This window comes from Schistocerca piceifrons, chromosome 2 (genome assembly GCF_021461385.2).
Source record: "Schistocerca piceifrons isolate TAMUIC-IGC-003096 chromosome 2, iqSchPice1.1, whole genome shotgun sequence".
Taxonomy (NCBI): domain Eukaryota; kingdom Metazoa; phylum Arthropoda; class Insecta; order Orthoptera; family Acrididae; genus Schistocerca; species Schistocerca piceifrons.
This window is the reverse complement of record NC_060139.1, coordinates 413,887,725-413,910,007: the sequence shown is the minus strand read 5'-3', so window position 1 is coordinate 413,910,007 and position 22,283 is coordinate 413,887,725. Positions and strand designations below refer to the sequence as shown.

General features: G+C 39.0%; 1 protein-coding gene across 1 annotated transcript in view; it reads left to right on the top strand.

Moving 5' to 3' along the window:
• Nucleotides 1–22,283, top strand: part of LOC124775436 (sodium-dependent nutrient amino acid transporter 1-like) — an 84,848-nt gene that overhangs the window by 31,164 nt on the left and 31,401 nt on the right. The window contains exons 5-6 of the mRNA XM_047250269.1: nucleotides 8,910–9,132; nucleotides 15,314–15,584. Of these exons, the coding sequence (XP_047106225.1) occupies nucleotides 8,910–9,132; nucleotides 15,314–15,584 (494 nt within the window). The remainder of the gene's footprint in view (nucleotides 1–8,909; nucleotides 9,133–15,313; nucleotides 15,585–22,283) is intronic.

The following is a 22,283-nucleotide window of genomic DNA, read 5'->3' as shown; positions in this document are numbered from 1 at the left end:
TATGAGGAGCAAAAGTAGCTGAACTTAACTGTCGAACGGCTGCAGATGTCTTTGCATCACGCATGTTACTTCCTACGCCCACGTCCTTCTGTAGCCGAACTAGTCTTCATTCTTTCGTAGCCTGGGATGTCGGCAGATGTCACAAAATAACCATAATTTCGAACACACCACGCAGAAGGAGAACAAAATAATGAAAAATGCGTCTTAGGACCTAGCTTTGGCAGTCAGTAATCGTTCTGCCGATCACAGAGCAATTATATCTTATAATGAGAAAAAAGTAGAGGAAGCTGCTTTTGTACATTCATAAACCTACAAAGCTGCGCACTTGGAAATTGCTATCAGCATTATTAATCCAGCATGCTGCGATACACTGTAGCATTACACGTTTCAATATAAACTTACAGCGTTATCTTCGAATTCATAGTGTAGGTAAAAACGAAACATGCCATCGTGCATTTACTGTCTTCTTTTTTTCCATGTTTCTAGTGTCAGGAAGTCATGTTTCTTGCGGTTTCGGAATAATTCAAATACAAGGGCTGTTCAGTAAAGAATGATCATAATTTCTTGCGCTAAAATTTAATCTTATGATATTCTGTTAGCTTAACGTGCAACAAACGCGCCGTAGTAGTTTCATTGTTGGAACTCCTGGTTCCCATCCATGAGAGACAGGCAAGGTGAGACATGTTCAGTGTCGCCTACCACTGCAACGGAGGTAACACGCGAGAACAACATGCGGCTTTGAACTTCTGCTTTCTTCAGATGAGGGCTATACAATGTTACAGGAGGCCTGTGGAAAGTCTGTTCCTCCCTACACCACAGGTCGAAGGTGATTTAAAATGTTTTAAGAGGGGAGACAATCAATTTCAAAGGAAGTTGGACACGGTGCTCCGGTTACTGCTATTACAGAAGAAAACATCAACATTGCTGCTGTCATTGTGGGAGAGAATCGACGAATTACCTTAAGATCACTTTCTGAAATATTGAACATTTCATTGGGTGCCACCCTCCCTTGCATTGGTGACAGAAAAATTATACATGACACTTGTTTGTGCGCGATGGGTTCCAAGAGTGTTGATTTCAAAACAAAATGACATTTTCGTGCAGGTCTGCATGCAGTTAAAGTTGATGTTAGAGGAATACCCGGAGTTTTTTTCGAATTTAATCACTGCTGATAAAACTTGGCTACATCATTTTTATCCTGAGAGCAAGTAGCAAAGCTCAGTGTGGAAATCTCCTTCATCACCAACTCCCAAAAAAAGCAAAAGTAGTTGCTTCTGCTGGGAAAGTTATGGTCATCTCATTCTTTGATATTCATGGAGTGGTTTATCAGCATGTTGTAACTGCACACAAAACAGTAACTGGACAATGCTACAGGGATGCCCTGGAAACATTGCAAGTCCGTATCAGGAGCAAAGTCCACATTTCCGTGAAGCGGGCTGGATGCTGCACCACGATAACGCACGGCCGAATATTGCCAATGTTGTTGCTGAATGTCTTGCAACTATGTTAATTTCCGTTGGAATGGGCACTGATTGGAGAGCCATTACATGTATATCTAATTTATACTTCGCAAGTAACCTTACGGTTTGTGGCGGAGGGTACTTTGTGTACCAGTGCCATGTCTTCCATTTCTTGTTCCAGTGCCAAATGGTTCGTGGGAAGAATGGTTGCTGGTAAGCCTCTGTGTGGGCTAGAATCTCTCTAATTGTATTTTTGTGATCTTTTCGCAAGATATACGACGGAGGAAGAAATGCATTGATTCGCTCTTCTAGGAACGTAGACTGTCGGAACTTTAACAGTAAACCACACCGTGATGCAGAACGCCTCTCTTGCAGTGTGTGCAACTGGAGTTGGCTGAGCGTCTACGAGACTCATTAGCCCTCACTGTAACTGTAGCTGTAACGAAACATGCTTCTCTTCTTTGGCTCTTCCCTACGTCTTCTATCAACCCCATCTGGTACGGATCACAGACCGATGAGCCATAATCAAGTAATGATCAGAGAAATATTTTTTAAGTTACTTCCTTTGCTGATGGACTACATTTCATGAGGATTTTTCCAACGTATCTCAATCTAGAATCTCCTTTACCTGCGATAATTTTATGTGGTCATTCGACTTAAAATCGCTCCATAAGCATACTGTTGTATATTTTATGTAAGTCCAGTGATTGTTTTTCAATCGTGTAGTCATGCAGCAAAGTGTCTTTCTGTCTATGTATACGCAATACGTTACATTTGAAAGTGTTGAGGGACAACTTCCATACCTTGCACCAAGCGTGATCCTCTGAATTTCTTCCTACATTTAGCTACAATTTTCTAACGCACCAACTTCTCTGTACACAACAGCATCATCCACGAAAATTATCATGGAACTTTCGACGTTATCTACCAGGTCATTCACTGAAAAGTAATGGTCCTACAACACTCCTTTGGGGTACGCAGAAACTATTCTCATGTCTGAAGATTCCTCTCCTTTGAGAATGACATGGTGTGTTCTGTTTGATAGAAGTTGTTCAGTCCCAAGCACAAATTTGGTATGATATTCCGCACGCTCGTATCTAGTTCATTTGGCAACAGTGCGGATCTGTATCGAAGGCCTGTCGGAAGTCAAGGAACAGGGCATCTACCTAGGTGCCTTTATCTACTGCTTTCTGGGTCTCGTGGACGAGCAAATCTTGCTGGGTTTCACACGATCGCTATTTTATGAACCCATGTTAATCCCTACAGGGAGATTTTCGGTCCCTAGTAATGTCATAATACACTAGCATAAGACAGGTTCCAAAACTCCGCGACAGAGCGATGCCAGAGAAAAAGGTCTACAGTTTCGTGCTTCTGTTCCACGACTCTTCTTGACAACAGGAAGAACATGTGCTTTTCTCCAATCTCTTTCAGAGAACTACGGTACGCTACTGCTAGAAGACGGGCAAGTTCTTCCGCTTACTCTGTATAGAAACGAACTGATATCCCGTAAGGTTGGTTGATTTGGGGGGAGGGGGGGTAAGGAGGAGAGGGGACCAAACAGCGACGTCATCGGTCCCATCGGATTGGGGAAAGCGGGGAAATAATTCGGCCGTGCCCTTTCAAAGGAACCATGTCGATATTTGCCTGAAGCCATAACCTATATCAGGATGCCCGGACGCGGGTTTGAACCGTCGTCCCCACGAATGGGAGTCCAGTGTGCTCGTTTTCTCGTTCGAAGGTTTTAAAGGAGGAATTACAGAGCGATCTCCCCCTATGAAACAGCTTTCGAAAGAGACGTTTAGTACTTCTGCATTTTCTGCGTCATCCTCCGTTTCAGAGCGATTTTGGTCACAAAGTGTCTGGTTCAAATGGTTCAAATGGCTCTGAGCACTATGCGACTCAACTGCTGAGGTCATCAGTCGCCTAGAACTTAGAACTAATTAAACCTAACTAACCTAAGGACAGCACACAACACCCAGCCATCACGAGGCAGAGAAAATCCCTGACCCCGCCGGGAATCGAACCCGGGAACCCGGGCGTGGGAAGCGAGAACGCTACCGCACGACCACGAGAAAAGTGTCTGGACAGGCGACTTCGATTCGATTACTGATTTAACATAAGACCAAAACTTCTATGGATTTTCTGCCAACTCGGTAGACAATTTTACTTCCAAGTTCGTTGAACGCTTCACGCATGGCCCTCCTTACGCTGTCAACTTTGTTTAGTTTTTGCTAGTCTTTAAGGCTTAATTTCGTTTAATTTTTCAGCGGAGCTCTCTTTGTTTTAGTAGCGGCTTCCAACACCTTTGTGGAGCCACAGCGCCTCTGTTCCATCCCTTGCAACTTTGCTAGGCACATACCAGTCTAAAGCGTATTTATTTTAAATGTGGTCATTTGCTTTAGATATTTCTATTGTAGTACTCTTTTAATGCGTTCCTCGTTATCTTTGCGCTTTTGGTCACTTTTGATGCCCAAAATTGTCTGTGTTAGAGATGAAATTTTCATGTTGACCTGTCAGATACTCTGAAATCTTCAAATGGTTCAAATGGCTCTAAGCACTATGGGACTTAGCACCTGAGGTCATCAGTCCCCTAGACTTAGAACTACTTAAACCTAACTAACCTAAGGACATCACACACATCCTTGCCCGAGGCAGGATTCGAACCTGCGACCGTAGCAGCAGCGCGGTTCCCGACTGAAGCGCCTAGAACCGTTCGGCCACAAGGCCGGCCTCTGAAATCTGTTTCCTCTTGTAAACAGGAATACCTTCCTGCTGGAATGACGAACTGCTCTGCTTGGTTATTTGTGCGTTCGTTATCTGAATTGTCAATTATTTGTTTTGCTTCCGCCTTCTTGAAGAGGATCAACTTTTATTCTCTAACGCAGTGTCGATTGCCTGGGGTCACTAGATATGCCTATAGTACATCATTAGGTCATTTATTTAATGGGATATCAATTATAGTTGGAGGCTAGACCTGGTAAAACATACTACGTTTCATAATTATAATAGAAAAACACAATATTGTGGGTGTTCTGCATCTTTGATTGGTTTAGTTAACCAGTTTACGGCTTACAAGATCATCATCAGATTTCAACTGATTAGCATAGTGAGAGTGCGTACAATACTGCTGTTCAGTTACTAATAGTTCACGACGTTTTTGTTGCGCTAATTCTTCGTCTTCCTTCCTTGCATTTGTTGTAATTATATGCCCGACATCTTTGTGATGTTTCTCTACTGATATGGAGAAGTCTTCCATGTCGTCCACACTTACCAGTACGTCGTCTTACTTTCTCAGAGTTCTCGGTAAGGAACTTTACTCGGTGGTGCATGGTAGACTGCATTCTGTGGGTTCTTTTAAACGTGTAGTTGCAATACGTATTTCATAGACGATTGCAGGTTTCCTTCGTGAATTGCCGCTGTGCATTTTCGCTTCTCCTTAAAGTACGTTTCTCTACTTTAAGCTCTTAATGTATCCTTGTTTATCGTCCGTTGATACAATTTCCTTAGAGTGTATGCTTTTCCTTCCTGACTATTAAATCGGTTGTACACTACTTTGGGAGAGATCGAATTTGTGACTTGTAGCGACTTTGAAATTACGAAATCCTTCCTGCAAAACGTATTTTTAACTTTTATCGCACTCTGTTACGAATTTATTAATGTTTGATTCCTTTTTGACGAAGATATTCGTTCCTGTATCCATTTATTTTAAATGTGATCATTTGCTTTAAGTATTTCTATTGTAGTACTCTTTTAATGCATTCCTCGATATCTTTACGCTTTTGGTCAATGCACTATCGTTGAGATATACCGATAACATTTCTGTATTAAAAGTGATTAGCCTTTTATGTGGACAAATTTCTTCTTCACTTTACCGACAGTTATTCAGCATCCGTACGAGGTAGTCAATTAGAGTCAGTTTTACAGGGTGGTCAGAAACAGTCTGAAAAGCTAGACAGGATGTTGCATGGTAGGTTGTGTTGAGAAATAATTGTCAAGAAAAAGAATCGATTCGCTGCGCTGTTCCCCATTTAATTAGCACTGACGTTAGCCAATCAGGTACTTGCGTACTCCAATTCAATCACTTGCACGCGCCAAAACGCAATAATACAGAAAAATCTGCAGGGCCGTTAGTTACCACTTGTTCAAGTGCTCATTACGAATTAAAACATACCTTTCTCCGAAGTGAGAAATTTAAGCTAGGTGAGGAAAAGCTAAGTTTGTTCGGTATGGGTAAACCAGACGAAGAACACGTTGGCGACTGTCTTTGGCAGTCTGCTTGAATTTGCGCGAAAGACGACCTGGCTGACTTCGATGCTAATTAAATCGGAAACACCACAACATATCGAATTTTTTTCTTAATAATTATTTCTCAGAGCACCCTTACCTGTAATACCTTTAGTAACTTTTCACGCTGTTTCTGTCCACCCTGTATACTACTTTTTCCTGTAGTAATTTCGGATATAATAATGTCACTTTTTTCGTTCAAGATACAATATTTTTCAACAGTCCGATATTCATCTTGACTTTACGCCTCTTCTTAGTTGTTACATCGTCGCGCGTCGTTTAGTGTTACTGTCCACGCTCATTAACGCTCCAAATTAGGTCTCATGTTATTTTCTTATACTTGCTAACCCCAAGAAAATTGTAGACTCCTCGGAGAGCTCAGTTGGCAAATATTGCTGCTGTTGTTTTCCTCTTATCACCAGCACTGAATACATTTCTTGCCTATACTAACTACTTTATAGTATAGGGAATCGAAATATTTGAGAAAAGTTGCATCATTGCTGTGCAACAAATCAATTTCAAAAGGTTTCTGGCAGCAGTTCCAAAATGTTGCAGATTAATTTGCCTGTATTTTATTTATTGTAAGGGAGCCAGAATAGTGTATAAGGAAACTGTAATACAGGCCTCAGGGGTAGATCATCTAATAATAGACACTGAAGCCCAAAGAAACTGGCACGCGTATTCAAATACAAAATACGCAAACAGGCAGAATATGGCGCTGCGGTCGGCAAAGCCTATGTAAGACAATAAGTGTCTGGCGCAGTTGTTAGTTCGGTTACTGCTGCTACAACGGCAGGTTATCAAGATTTAAATGAGTTTGAACTTGGTGTTATATTCGGTGCACAATCGATGGGACACAGCATCTCCGATATAGCGATGAAGTGGGAATTTCCCCGTATACCATTTCACGAGTGTAACCTTGAATATCAAGAATCCGATAAAACAACAGATCTCCGACATCGCCGCGGCCGGGAAAAGATCCTGCAAGAGCGGGACCAACGACGACTGAAGAGAATCGTTTAACGTGACAGAAGTGCTGATTACATTATGTTTCACGCAAAATCAGAAATTCTGTAACTTCTGCTTTAAAAGGTGGAATATGTTGTCACTTGTGCCACATTTATTTGCTTGCCTCCTACATATGTCTGTAATGTACGCACTGGTGGAAGTATAAAACATTCTCACAAAAACCTGTTTGCCTGAGTGCTGTAATATAATAAATTTGGAGCAAACATTTTATTTTCGTCTTTCCATCTTGCAGCACGTTTCTCCTTCAATGGCATGCTAATCTGGCTTAACAACAAGCCAAGGGCATCTTTTTGTAAATATCGGGATCCTATAGTTTTCAAAATTTGTGTGTCCTTCTTCACTTGAGCCTTTTGATACATTTTCTGTTGCTGTCTGTACTGAAAATGAAAGGTAATTTCATTGTCACATAACATTTTTGCACGAAATCTAGAGATTTGCACGTTCTGACCCGTCACACCCTTTTGCAAGACACGAATAACGGCACTTAATCTAACCACTTCACCGTCAAAGCAGGTCTTTGTTGACGATTCAGATGAATCTGGCACTGATACATGGAGAGTTGAGCTGGCTGCTTCTATACAGTTGGACTGTTTTACAGATTTAAATGGATCGTCGAACCTTTGTAGTAGTTTCCTTTTCATCGTCAGTTGACGTGGCTTATTTGGGATTTCAAACAGTGTGGGTTCGTATGCCACACGAGTTTATTATTGTCTGCGTTCATGAACCTGCTTTGTTCGAAGTGCACCGAACAAAACTTAACATTATTGCAAAAGTAAACAGGATCTTTTTTCATTAAGATCTTCTAATCTGCTATTCACTAGCCATTTTCTGCTCCTAAAATGAAACATTAGTGATTACTACACGTGTAGTTTGCAAGCGAATCCTGACGATACAGTTTACTAACGTGATGGTATATGCTTCTTAGGGTCCCTGAGAAATCTAAAAAAAAGACAGATGTGGTATCTCCTTCTTCTTGTTGCTGCAATTTATTGAGCTACAGACTCTTCTGTTTGAAAAAATCATTGTGCAAACTACAATAACTACTATTCACTTTCGCTTTCACAATCGCGCCGAGCTCAACAGTTTTACTTACGGGCCGCTTGGCGCGAAGCTGGCGCTGTAGGCAACAAAATCGAGGGGATGTGTCGCGACTGTTACGTTAGACTGTGGTATAAACGACCCTTTTATGGATACTCTACCTTCTTGGAGTAGGGGCTCAAGTTCTTCAGCGTGTATAAGTGTTTACACCTTCGGTACGACAACAGTGCTTTAATATTTGTACTGGATATCTCTCACCTGTCGTAAGTAACTGTCGACGTCTGTAGCAGATACGTTATAGGAACAGCTTCTTCAGGTGAGAACAGTGGTGATAGCTGACTGGTGACTTGTTGCTGCAGTCAATGTGGTCTGCGACTGGCTGGTTACAGAGGGACAATGTGAGGGTGCGCCAGCGTGCTCACTTGTCATTTCAGTGCTATTGTAAGACAGGGACTGCAGGGCTGCCATGTTTCTGGCTGTGAAACCACCCAGGAAGAACCTAAATTTCGCCGGCCGCGGTGGCCGAGCGGCTCTAGGCGCTACAGTCTGTAACAGCACGACCGCTGCGGTCGCAGGTTCGAATCCTGCCTCGGGCATGGATGTGTGTGATGTCCTTAGGTTAGTTAGGTTTAAGTAGTGCTAAGTTCTAGTGGACTGATGACCTCAGAAGTTAAGTCCCATAGTGCTCAGAGCCATTTGAACCATTTGAACCTAAATTTCCTTAGCAGAAATGTCACCATTAGTTGCATCATCTCTTCCACGCGTTCACCATTGACAAACGCATCGATACATTTATACTGTAAATGAACACACTAGACACACACACACACACACACACACACACACACACACACACACACACACACACACACACAAGAAAGACAGTTGCTTTATTCCGTAATAGTGACACTCCCGTTCAATTCCAGTCACAACTGCAGTACTTCTAATCGCGGTAGGTATTTTTTTTTTTTTACGAAGTAAGTGTTAAGCTTCAATATCATATGCCACTGGTTTATTGTGATCTCGGGTTACCTACGCCAGTAATTGGTGATTTCTATTTTCTAGCCCAGTTTTATAAGAGTCTTTCTACGTTTTCAGGCGTTGGTGTTGGACAACTCTTCGCGAACCTGATGGTGCTGTGCTACTACTGCTCTCTATTGGCGCTTACTACTTTCTACTTCGTGATGTCTTTCAATTCCGAGTTGCCGTGGTCACGGTGTCGTCCGGAGTGGGGAAATATCTGCTTCGACTCCGTGAAAGGCTCAGGCAACAACACAGTGAATGTAACAGGGAAGAGAAGTTCGTCTGAACTATACTTCCTGTAAGTTGTCTGAAATGCATTATTACATTTACTCTTGTGAACACTATCGTTATACGACTTCCTGATATTTGACATCAATTACGTGACATAAATTCTGATTCTACACAAGATAGTACACTGAAAAATGCTTTAAGAATCCATACTTAAGGACTGACGAACAGCACGCAGTTATAAGGGACAGTCAAATAAAAACCGAACTACCACTACAACGGGATCATGGAACGGATCCATTCAAAAGTAATCACTCCATGCGTGAAGAAATTTATCCCACTGGAAGACGAGACGATCAATACTTATTTCGAAGAACGCGGTGAACTGCTGACGGTTCCACAACCGCAGCCGCTCTTTGAGGCGGTGATTCCGTCCGTCAGCATTCCCTGTCGTTTTCACTTTACTGCGCGTCGCAGTTTCTGCAAAGTGTCTTCATAGCGCTGCGCATTGATTGTGGTTCCACGCTCGAGCAACTCGACGTGCAGACGAAGCATCTTGTTGCACGATAACGCCCGCCACTACACCGCCAATCGGACGAAGGCTGCACTTCAGCGACCCGGTTGGGAAGCCCTGCAACATCCTCCGTACAGCCTGGATCTTTCACCATGTCATTTTCACATCTTTGGCGACCTGAATAAAGATATGCGTGAACGTATATTTCAGTCGGGTTAGGAAGTGCAAGAGTGGGTGCGGTTGTGGATCTGTAAGCGACCGACTGCACTCGTCGAAACAGGAATTGATCCTCTCATCTCCCAGTGGGGTAAATGTCTTAACGAATATAGTGATTAATTTCGAATGGAACCATTCCATGGTCCCTGGTGGCAGCTCTTCGGTTTTCGTTTGATTGCCCCTCATACATCTCAAAGGAATAGTCATTCGAAAAATATGGTTTTACGGAAGGAATAGAACAGAGAGTCACTTGAGAATATGGACTCGGCAGTAGGAACGAGACAGGAGGAAGACTGAGTTCTGCAATAAATTTCAGCTAGTAATAGCGAATATACTGTTCAAAAATCGAAGAGGACAAGGTACACTGTAGGAACGAGACAGGAGAAAGACTAATTGAGTTCTGCAATAAATTTCAGCTAGTAATAGCGAATATACTGTTCAATAATCGAAGCGGACAAGGTACACTTTGAAATGGCCTGGAGACACGTCAGGATTCAAACAGAATTACATCATAGTCAGAAATATATTCGGAAATCAGATATTGGACTGCAAGGCGTGCCCAGGCGCAGATAAAGACTCAGATCACAATTTAGTAATGATGATGAGTAGTCTGAAATATAAGAGAATCGTCCAGAAGAATCAATGCCCATATAAGTGGGACACTGAAGCGCCAAGGATTGATGAGATGCGTTTGAAGTTCTCTGACATTGTACATACTGAAACAATTAATACCGAAGTAGACAGTTCAGCAGGAGTAGAAAAGGCACTATTCAAAGAGCAATAACGTATGCTGGTCAGTCGAACATAGATACGAGGGAGCTACCTGCGAAGAAACCTTGGATAACAGAAGGACTACTTCCATTGGTCGACATAAGATGGACATACAAAAAGCGTTTAGGAAATGATGGGAATACATCATTAGAAGTCACACTGGTACAGAAAAGTCAAAACAAAATTTGGTGGAATTAAAAGCAAGTGCGCCAACATTAATATTCACGGCAGTTAGCTGGAAAGAGTACATTGAAGGCCTCTGGGGAGGAATTATTTGATAACGTGATAGAAGAAGAAATGGAAATCGATGTGGAAGACATAAAGGATGCAGAGTTTGGCAGAGATGTTATACCCCTAACATCTTTGATTAGTAATCAAAACGTCCTCGGTCCCGGGTTCGAATCCCGCCACTGCTTAAATTTTGATTAATAATCAACATTGTCGGCCGAAGACTTCACGCATAGGAAGTCATCCTCATTCTGTCAACGGCCTTACCAAATAGGGTGTAGGAGCGGACAGAGGTTTAGGGCACTCTCTTGTCCTAGATGACGGAAACTGCTCCTAAAGCAGAAGAATCAGCAGTGATCAAAGGCATGAGGATGCAGAAGGCAATGGAAACCACTGCATTAAAGACACGTAATGTTTATCCACAGAACACGCGGCCTGTAATTGAAAAAATGTGTCGTAATGATCTCTCCACTGGCAAAAAATTCCGGAGCAGCTACCATTCGGATCTCCGGCAGGGGACCGCCAAGAGGGAAGTGACCACGAGAAAAAGACTGAATAATCAACGAAAGCATAACGTTCTACGAGTCGGCGCGTGGAATGGCAGAAGCTTGAATGTGGTAGGAAAACTAGAAAATCTGAAAAGGGAAATACAAAGTCTCAATCTAGATATAAAAGGGTTATTTGTAGTGAAATGGAAAGAAGACAAGGATTTCTGGTCAGATGAGTAACGGCAATATCAACAGCAGCAGAAAATGGCATAACGGGAGGAGGATTCATTTTGAATAGGAAGGTAGCGCAGAAAGTGTGTTACTGTAACAGTTCACAGATAGGGTTGTTCTTTTCAGAATCGACAGCAAACCAACATAGACAATGCAAGCTGAAGATGAAGAGATAGAGAAAGTATGTGAGGATATTAAAAGGATAATACAGTGCGTAAAGGGAGATGAAAATCTAATACACATGGGGGACTGGTATGAAGATGTAAGGGAAGGAGTAAAAGAAAAGGTTAGAGGACAATACGGGCTTGGGACAAAAAATGAGAGAGGAGAAAAAGTAATTGAGATTTGTAGTAAATTTCAGCTATTAATAGCGAATACTCTGTTCAATAATCACGGAAGGAGGAGGTATACTTGAAAAAGGCCGTGTGATACGGGAAGATTTCAGTTAGATTACATCATGGTCAGGCAGAGATTCCGAAATCAGATACTGAATTGTAAGGCGTACCCAGGAGCAGATATAGACTCAGATCACAATATAGTAATGAGGAATAGTAAGCTGAAGTTTAAGAGATTAGTTAGCAAGAATTAATATACAAAGAAGTGGGATACGAAAGTACTAGGGAATGACAAGATACACTTGGAGTTCTCCAAGGCTACAGATACAGCAATAAGGATTAGCTTAGAAGGCAGTACAGTTGAAGAGGAATGGACATCTCTAAAAATGGCCATCACAGAAGCTGGAAAGGAAACCTGGGTACAAATAAGATAACTGCGAAGAAACCATGGGTAACAGAAGAAATACTTCAGTTGATCGATGAAAGGAGGAAGTACAAAAAAGGTTCCGGGAAACTTAGGAATACACAAATACAAGTCACTGAGGAATGAAATTAACAGAAAGTGCAGGGAAGCTAAGACGAAATGGTTACATGAAAAATGTGAATAAATCGAAAAAGATATGACTGGCGGAAGAACAGTCTCAGCATACAGGAAGTCAAGACAACCTTCGGTGAAATTAAAAACAAGGGTGGTAACATTAAGAGAGGAACGGAAATACCACTATTAACTGCAGAGGAGAGAACATATAGGTGGAAAGAGTGCGCGCAGGGCCCCTATGATTGTAAGACTTGCCTGATGTCACAGAGGAGTCAATACAGAAGAGTTAGGTGATGAAGTATTTGAATCAGAATTTAAAAGAGTTTGGAGGACTTAAGATCAAATAAGGCAGGAGGGATAGATAACATTCTATCAGAATTTCTTAAATCATTGGGGGAAGTGGCAGCAAAACGACTATTCACGTTGGTCTGGCGAAATACCATCTGACTTTCGGAAAAATATCATCCACCCAACTCCGAAGACTTCAAGAGCTGACAAGTGCGAGAATTATCGCACAATTAGCTTAACAGCTCATATATCGAATTTGCTTACAAGAATAATATACAGAGTAATTGAAAAGAAAGTTGAGGATGTGCTATATGATGATCAGTTTGGCTTCAGAAAAGGTAAATGCACCAGAGAGGCGAGTCTGACGTTGATGTTGATAAGGGAAGCTAGACTGAAGAAAATCAAAACACCTTCATAGGATTTGTCGCCCTGGAAAAAGCATTCGGCTATGTAAAATGGTGCAAGATGTTCGAAATTCTGAGAAAAATAGGGCTAAGCTACAGAGAGAGGTGGTTAATATACAATATGTAGAAGAACCAAGATAGAATAATAAGAGTGGACGACCAAGAACGAAATGCTCGTATTGAAAAAGGCCGTAAGACAGGCATGTAGTCTTTCGTCCCTGCTGTTCAATTTGTACATCGAAGGAGGAATGATGGTAATAAAAGAAACATTCAAGAGTGGAATTAAAATTCAAGGTGAGAGCATATCAGTGATAAATTCGTTGATAACATTGTTATCCTCAGTGAAAGTGAAGAAGAATTACATGATCTGCTGAATTGAACACACGATCTAATGAGTACAGAATACGGATTGAGAGTAAATCGAAGAAAGACGAAGGATATGAGAAGTAGCGGATATGAGAACAGCGAGAAACTTAAGATCAAGACTGATGGTCACGAAGTAGATGAACTTAAGGAATTCTGCTGCCTAGGCAGTAAAATAAGCAGTGACGGACGGAACAAGGAGGACATCAAAAGCAGACTAACAATGGCAAAAAGGGCATTCCTGGCAAAGAGAAGTCTACTAGTTTCAAACATGGACCTTAAAGGTTGTTGGAGGGTAGGTTGTACTGAGAAATAGTTGTTAAGAAAAAAAATAGGTATGTTGCTCCGTTTCCCAGTTAATTAATGTTGAAGTTAGTCAATCAGATTGTTGCGAGTGCAGATTCTAGCGGTCCGGAAGATACGAGTAGTGTCAGTTGTTCTCATAGCGCAGATGATAGAGCACGAGACTGCTCAACATTTGGCTCGGGTTCAAATCTCACTTCCGTCCCAGTTTTTGTATCGATCTCTTATTGGTTTTTAGGAAACCAAGTGGTGAACACGCTTGGCGATATCGTCTTTGATGGGCCGCTCAAAATTGCCCGCCCAACGACCTGACTGGCCATCTTAAATGCTAATTCATTCTGGAACGGCGCAACAAATCGATTTTTTTTCTCAACAATTATTCCTTAGAACAACTTGCCCTGAACACTTTTGCAAGCTTTTCGGACCATTTCTGACCATCCTATAAAATAAGGAAAGAAGTATTCCTAGTTTGGGGTCCCACTGAACATTCCATGTTTCAGTCGAATCCTATATCATTTCTTCTTCTTTTTGTTCAGTGTCCCAATCGAATCCTGTATTATTCCTTCGTCCTACTGATTAGAAAAGCCTGAAGCAAAGTGCGTGGCTGAAATCTAATTCCCTAACGTTCTAGTGTATTTAGCAATATATTACGGCTCATGGAAGTAGATGCCTTTATTAACTTTCGGAACATACGCTTTGGTAACATTTTTCTATCGGTATCTTCCAACATCACATACAGAAACACTTCGTTAACTAAGGAGCCATTTCAAATTCGAGAATCTGCACGAACTATTCAGAAATGAGGCCACTGTTGTATTGTTGTTTTCCACTAAAAACCAATTTTGTAGGCCTATAGCCATTAACAAAGATTTTTCTCTCTTTTCGTAGGTACAAACTTTACCGATGAATATTTAAGCTGTGATTCTTGAGTTTCTCCCGGCGTATTTGATAAGCAAAATATCCACGGGTGCGCTGCCGGTCTATAGAGTCCAACGGGCACAATATTTCGGCGATCATACATGTCGCCGAAATATTGTGCCCGCTGTCAAAATACGTAGGTGAGAATAATGTAACACAAGTAACTAAGAGCATTCCTGTTGTGTAAGACGGACAGACAGTGTATGATCACCACCACTAGTGGTCTGATGGGCCAGAATTATCTAGCCATTCCTAGCCAAAAACAATATTTTCCTTTTATGTGTATAGTAAGAAAGTTCTGGAAAAAAGAATCATGCGACCAGAAGACGAACACTCTTTCGTAATACTCACAAGGACTTTTTTGAACATTTTAGAGGATGAACCGGCAAAATCGTATGAAATTAACGCACTGTTAGACGTAACTATCTGATAGAAAGGATGGGAATAAGGAAAATGAATCAGTGTCAGAATGATAAACAGCGCGCTTCCTAGTATCAAGTTAGCCGAAATAATATTATAATGCAGTAGAAGTGTTAGTCTTGTTTTCACAATACTGTGAAAGTGAAGCACTCGTACTGTAATACTACTGCTGATAAACCACTAACGAAAGATAAGACTGATTAGCAAGGATGACGAATTGCCTTATGTTTGCAGGAAGTTCGTGCTCAATGAACCTGAAACCCTGGATGAAGGTATTGGAGTTCCGGACTGGCGCCTCGTACTTGGGTCTCTCTTCTCTTGGTCCACGGTGGCACTAGTTGTGCTTCGGGGTGTGAAGAGTTCAGGAAAGGCGTCCTACTTCCTGGCTCTCTTCCCGTACGTGATACTGATCACGCTTCTTGTAAGGGGCGCGACCCTGGAGGGCGCTGTTGACGGAATACTGTTCTTCATCACACCACAGTGGGAGCAGCTGGCAAATCCAAATGTGAGATGGCTTTTATGTTATTTCCCGATCATTGTGATGTTTGATAATACGACAGGCTTGGAAGAGTAAGGTACTAGGTTTGTTCGTTAAAAGATTTGTCTGAGAAATACGACAAGAGGAAATCACAGAGGTGTGTTTTCTGCAAATTGTTTCATATCTTGAATGAGACATTCTATACACAATAATGATCCATACTTCTAGTATCCTCAGGAATTACTTATAGATGAGATTATGTGCACTGATAGCCCTCATCGAGTTTTATACAATATTTTAGACAAATATTTCTCTATAAATATTAATAACGTGTAAAAATTATTGTTTCCCAAAGCTAACATGTGTGTGTTTGTGTGTAAGGGAATTAAATGTCTTACAGTATTCTTAGTAGTGTCGACGTTTGTTTCAGCATTTAAAAAAGATAAAAAATGGCGAGTGTCGACTGCACTCCGTTTTGAAATCGACTTGAAAATTTTCCAGATAGTTTTATGCAGTCAGTGTGCTGCATTATGTGCAAACTATCTTCTATAGTAAACCTTTCATCCTCTATAAGCTTTGTTCCATTTGTCATACTTCTCTTTTGACAGCATATAGCTGCAGCAATTTTGCTGTACACAGATGTACCCTTGTTCAGTAATTACCTACATTGCCTAAGCCTGAAAACATTTCATTTTCGAAGTTATTTGAATTGTTACTTGTCATATTCTGGTTTACCTCCTTATTTTTAAGTAAAGCCTCTTGATACTTATCTCTGACTTCCTGCCTAATAGCCTTACATCTAATTTTATTCTCTATCTTAGGGTGTGTTATCATTAATAATTCGAAAGTTATTCAGGTCTGTTACATCTTGTACAGTTTCGCTTTTTTTTTTTTTTTTTTGAGAAAATGTATTGGAGTTAATTTCTGGCGCCTTCTTTTGCTTGTTAAGTCCATTTGTATCTGTTTCTTCCGATTGTGTGTGTTAAAAGAAATAAGTGACTCTGAACAAATTCTTCTAACATGTACTGCTTGTCATTTGTGGTATCACATCGGTAATTTTTCAGTGAAGAACTATTGATCAGTTGTTGTACTGCTTACACATTAAACTCACCTTCATTTACTTGTAGTTGGATCTGTTGTCGTTTACCAAATTTCTTAACTCTCTATAGAGGTCTTCTTACCAGAATTTGAACATGTTGGCACAGGGCCTTGAATGATTTCTGTATAACACTTTCTATTTTTAAACCCAGTCCTTCCATTCCTTCTTTATTTGTGATACTGTTAGTTTTTAATACACTTGTCAACGATAGAGCCTCCATTGCTCTGTTCCTCAGTGATAAAACATTCTTCCACATTTTCGATTTTTTTCCCTTCACATCGCTTCTTATAACCCTACTAAATTCCCATTTTTTTATTTTATTTTGGGTGATTCTTGTTTCAACTGAATTTATTTTGGGTCATTAAGTTCTGCAATTCTTTTGTCCTCAAATAAGATTTAGAAGACGCAGGTGCATATCCAACGTCTATTTAGCCAAACTTCTTACAGTGGGGTGTGGATCAGTACTAACTGGATTTTCCCTGTGGCCACATACCATTGACTACATTATGTCAGTCCACTACTTGTAATAGTATTTTAACCAGCTCAGAACAGTGACGTGCATGGCAATAAGTCCTCTGACAACTTTATGCAAGATTCACTACCCGGCCTAGCACAAAAGCATGGCTAGGCATGTGAACAGTATTCACTGTTGGCATACCTTCCAGGCCTGACCAGAGTGCTTCTGAGTCTGGGATCAACACAGCCACTAGCTGCACTGCCTGAATGTAATATTTGGACACTCTAATAATATCCTGGCTAGTCCCCTTAACCATGCATAAGATATAATTAAGGATTCTTCCCCCAACTATTACTGATCTTTTTTCATTCACTTGGTTCCTATCATGCTTTTAATTTAAAGTAATTACTAAACACTTCCTTTCTTAACATAATTTTGTTTAATACTGTTGAAACCTAAAATTGATTAAGAATGTACAATATTGTTGGAAATTTCATTAAATCAATCTACTCATCTTTTCAGCATCAGACAAAAGAGGGAAAAACATAAAGCACATGCAGTGCAATATCATTCAGTAATATTTACAACCAGAAACACTAAACTGCACAATCCTTATCAGAGTAACAAAGTAACTCTCAAAAACACAAAATTCACACAGAAAATTTCCTTAACACTCACAGTGCACTAGTACACTCCAGTTTATTTCATACAAAAAATATTATCCCATTTTAAAGTAATCAGAATTGTTTCATCAAACTGGTGGTACATAATACTGCACAGTATACATCATTGGGTTACAGCTATTTTTCATTGTAAATTACTTTCTCTATTTCTGTTATTGCATCACGTTATTGTCTACTAATTATTAAATATAATAAAAAATTTTTCTTATCTCTCAGATCAACAGTAGGTACATTATGATCTTCAACTAAATCCCTGATGTAAACACATACATTATTTTGCAAGTGAATGTACCATACTATAAATCAGAATACAATTACCAAACTCTTACTTCTTCACCTTCTACTTCATATCAACTTTCAACAGAACATCATTTCAGCATCAATTTAATCACCTTAATTCTCAAAACACATAGAAAACTTACAACAGAAACATTCTCCAAATTGCAAAAATTAAAAATATTTTGATCATAGTACATATATAATTGAAATTTAAATCATTTGGTTCTTATTCATGGTTTTTCTAATGTCTGTCTTCTGTCATAGCACTCAAATTCTACCTACCTGATCTAAAAAACAATCTTCTCTCTACAGAGAAAATTCTCATCAAAAACGTAACTGGAATGAAATAAAACTTCAAATTTTACATGACTTGTCAGCCTAATCTACTACCTATTCAATACAAAAGCTTATCCTAGCTTCATTTTTTTAATAATAATTCTATACAGGAGCTGACAGCAAATAGTTAATGAGCAAGTCTAACATTAAGGCTTTCCCATATTGGCAAAACTACCCACAAATGTTTTATATTAATTTACCAAATGTATCCAAAATGAAACCTTTCCATGAAACCAAACAGTATAGAAACTCAGAAGACATTTGGTGATATTATTTCCCAAAAAATAATGATTATTCAAATTCCACTTCAGATCAGTGCAATGATTTCAAAATACATCCAAAAATTATTAGCCAAGCATAATAATGTTCCATGTTATCTTATATGATACCTAACAATATTTTTTTGTCCAAAACAGCGTGCTGTATATTAAGTTTTTAAAATCAGCATAATTTCGTCTAAACAATGACAAAATTATCACACAAAACACAGACCTGATAAGAATATATATCATTAAATAGGACATTACTTTATGTACAAAATCATTTTAGATAACATCAACACAACATGTTTCATTTCCTAGTATTTTTTATCCTACAACCTAGTTCAAGTTGTCAGCATTAAGCTTAACTCAAGTAAAAGTATTTATCAAACACAATTGAACATAAATCCTAACATAGAGTATGCAGAAACATTGTATACTGAAAGAACTTTTATATGTATAAATTGTAATAACAAATAATTTATGAACTGTCATGAAATTAAATCATAAATGTCAATTTCCAAAGTACATATACAGAACTCTTTGGGTTTTCAGTAACAGATAGACTATTGTTATGCCTCTCTTGGTTTTCCAAGACACATTTCTTTGTTTGGAGGCTTTTTCACTCTTTGTAGAATTCACTTGGCTGCACTTTTTCTATTTTAAAGTAAAAACTGAATATAATTCTACAATCATTCCATAATTATGCATAACATTACTGGTATATCTTAATTCACTTTTTGTTTCAAGTCTACACAAATAAACGAAAATTATGTACCTTTATGTCATGAACAGATGTAATTTGCTTTCACATACTGCAAATATTCTCTCCTTCAGTGTAACTAAAAGATGAAGATTTTCATATGTTTTGTCAAATACAACTGTTTTACATGAGTTAACATAATATATATCTTAAATCAGTATTCTTCTAACTCCCTGTTTTTGAATTACTGTCAAAATTTCTTTTAAGGCTTTTCCTGATTTGTTGTGCACAGTGCTGATAATTCTATCATTACACCTCTGACACTTGCTTTTAATTTTCGCTAGTTACTATTCTCATTCAAAAAGCAAGAAAGCTAGCTTCTTCATCAACATTGACTACTTCTTCACATTTTTACTTAAAATGTTAACATTTTTCAAGGTAAAAACAATTTGTTTTTAACCATTAAATGGTTTATTTACACATTCCTCTCTGTTAATTATTTTATAAGCAACAATATTTTCAACACTAACTACATTGATAGGTTCAGCTACTAAAATAGGTTGTGCTTCAGTCACGTTTTTGGCCTTATCATCAGATTCTTAACATAAACTTCTTCTTCTTTACTGGCTACTATTAATATTTCTCTTTCAATAATTTTGTTTTGACCTTTTCCCTCAATACAGTAATTCAAAATTTTGACAAAATTTGCAAGTTTACTATATCGTCTTGAACACTAATTTCAGTTTTGGTGCATTCTACTTCATGTAGTAGCTTGGAAACATTTATTCTGGGATTGTTCAACAGTGCCACATTTTGTTTTGGCCATTTAGTAATCTTTTCTAAATTTTTTATAACAGATACCTCAACTGTTGCTAGTATGCATTCTAAACTAGCTGTTACTGTATCTGTAATATCTTTAATACATTCGCATTTCATTCATTCTTGTTCTAGTTTCTTCTTAAACATGTTTATTGGCTTTTAAGTTTCACTCCAAAAATTACGAAAAAAGTAAAGTATTTGGCTATGCAGCAATCACATGGTCACATACATTGCTGTCTCAGGTACAACCAGCAGATTAATTAATAATCATTGCTTTATTTTCCACCAGTAATGATTGTTGTACTTAGGCTTCAATCTAACAACAATTCTTTCAGTTGAGGAATAATTTCATTGGTCCACATTCCTTGTAAATTCACATCTACTTCTCCTTCTTGGTCTGAAAGACATAAATTTACTGCAGTGCCAAAATCTCAGAGCACCAACATTATTATGGCCCTCTCCTGTGAAAAACAATTACATGTTAGAAACTGACAAAGAAGAGAACTTCTTTAAACAATTCCTGCACTACTACAGTGCAACTATTATAAGCGAGAAGTAAGGCAGAATAATAGTAAAACACATAGGTACTCATTTCCTCTTAGCAATTTATCATTAATAAACATAGCTTGTCAAAAAACTTGGCTCACTGAAACAATAAATTTCACATTTAGGAATATGATCGAATTTTATTGTTTAAATTTGATCACTGCTTGTTTCAGTTTCTTCCATCTGATGTTTTATTTTCTTCATTTTGTATTGCTCATAATATCACAATTTAGTCTTCGTACTGTTACAGTGAACATCTAACTCTGTACTTCTCCATACCATAACTACATATTAACCCCTGAAGAACAAAGATACACCCATGCACAGGACAAAATTCTTACAAAGTACCGATTCTTTTATTTTCATAGAAATTTATACATAGCTAATTAATTATTTTCAAATATTTTCAGAATAATTTGCAAAAATGGTGATAATGGCAATAATTTCAACTTTAATTACAATTGAAAATTAAAATGGAAATACGAAAAAAATGTTTTCTGAAAAATAATTAAATTAATAATAGTTACTTTCGATGCATAGACCGAACATAATTTTTTATGTTTGAATATAAATGAAACAATACATTACCATTTGTTCATTCAAAAACCCAGATTTATGTAATTTCAGAAATTTTTTTATGTATCAGCTTCTCAGAATTTACCAGTAAGTAGAAAAGATAACAAAAACAGGACCACTGATCAGTTGCATTACAACTTGAAAGTGGAGTAACACATGGTGAACGAAGCAAGGAAGACAAAAGAAGCAGAATAGCACAGGCAAGGAAATTATTCGGAGTCAAAAGTTTCTTGTATGAAACATAGGCCTTTACTTGATACTGTGAATGGATAACAGGATGATGATGTGTAAGTTCGTTATGGACAGTAAGAAAAGCCAGAAGAGACCTGAAGCTTTTGAGACATGATGTTACACACGTACGTTGAAAATTGAGTGGGCTGACCAAACAACAAACGAAATGGTGCTCCGCAGAATCGGCGAGGAAAAAAACATGTGAAAACCTTTCAAGAGAGGGAAGGACAGGACGAGAGGACATGTGATTAGAAATTTGGGAATAACCTTCCATGATGCAAGAGGGATTGTAATATATCCAGCTAATAATTGACGACAGTGAAGATAAGTACTACTTGAGGATAAACAGATTATCACATGAGGAAATAGTGAAGAGCTGTATCAGATCAGTTGTAAGAGTGATGACTATACCACACACCACCAAATAGCACCCCTCCTCGTTGTTCTTCATATTTGTCCGCTGTGCCTTTACACCAAGTAGTCTTCAAGAGCGCAAGCATCACAGTAGCGTCAAACACATGTCGCCATCAACAGAGAATAACTTGAATCAAGGCTAGTCTTAATTTAAGAGCTCCATCGCCATTTCTGTAGACAGAACTGTATTGCTCCCTATGACCACGCAGACAACACAGGGATCAACTTGTGTTGTGGTCGAGTTCCATAGTCCGTTGATATCTCCTCACTGCATATGACACTCTTCACGTATCATAGCAGTATGCTCCATACAACACGAATAG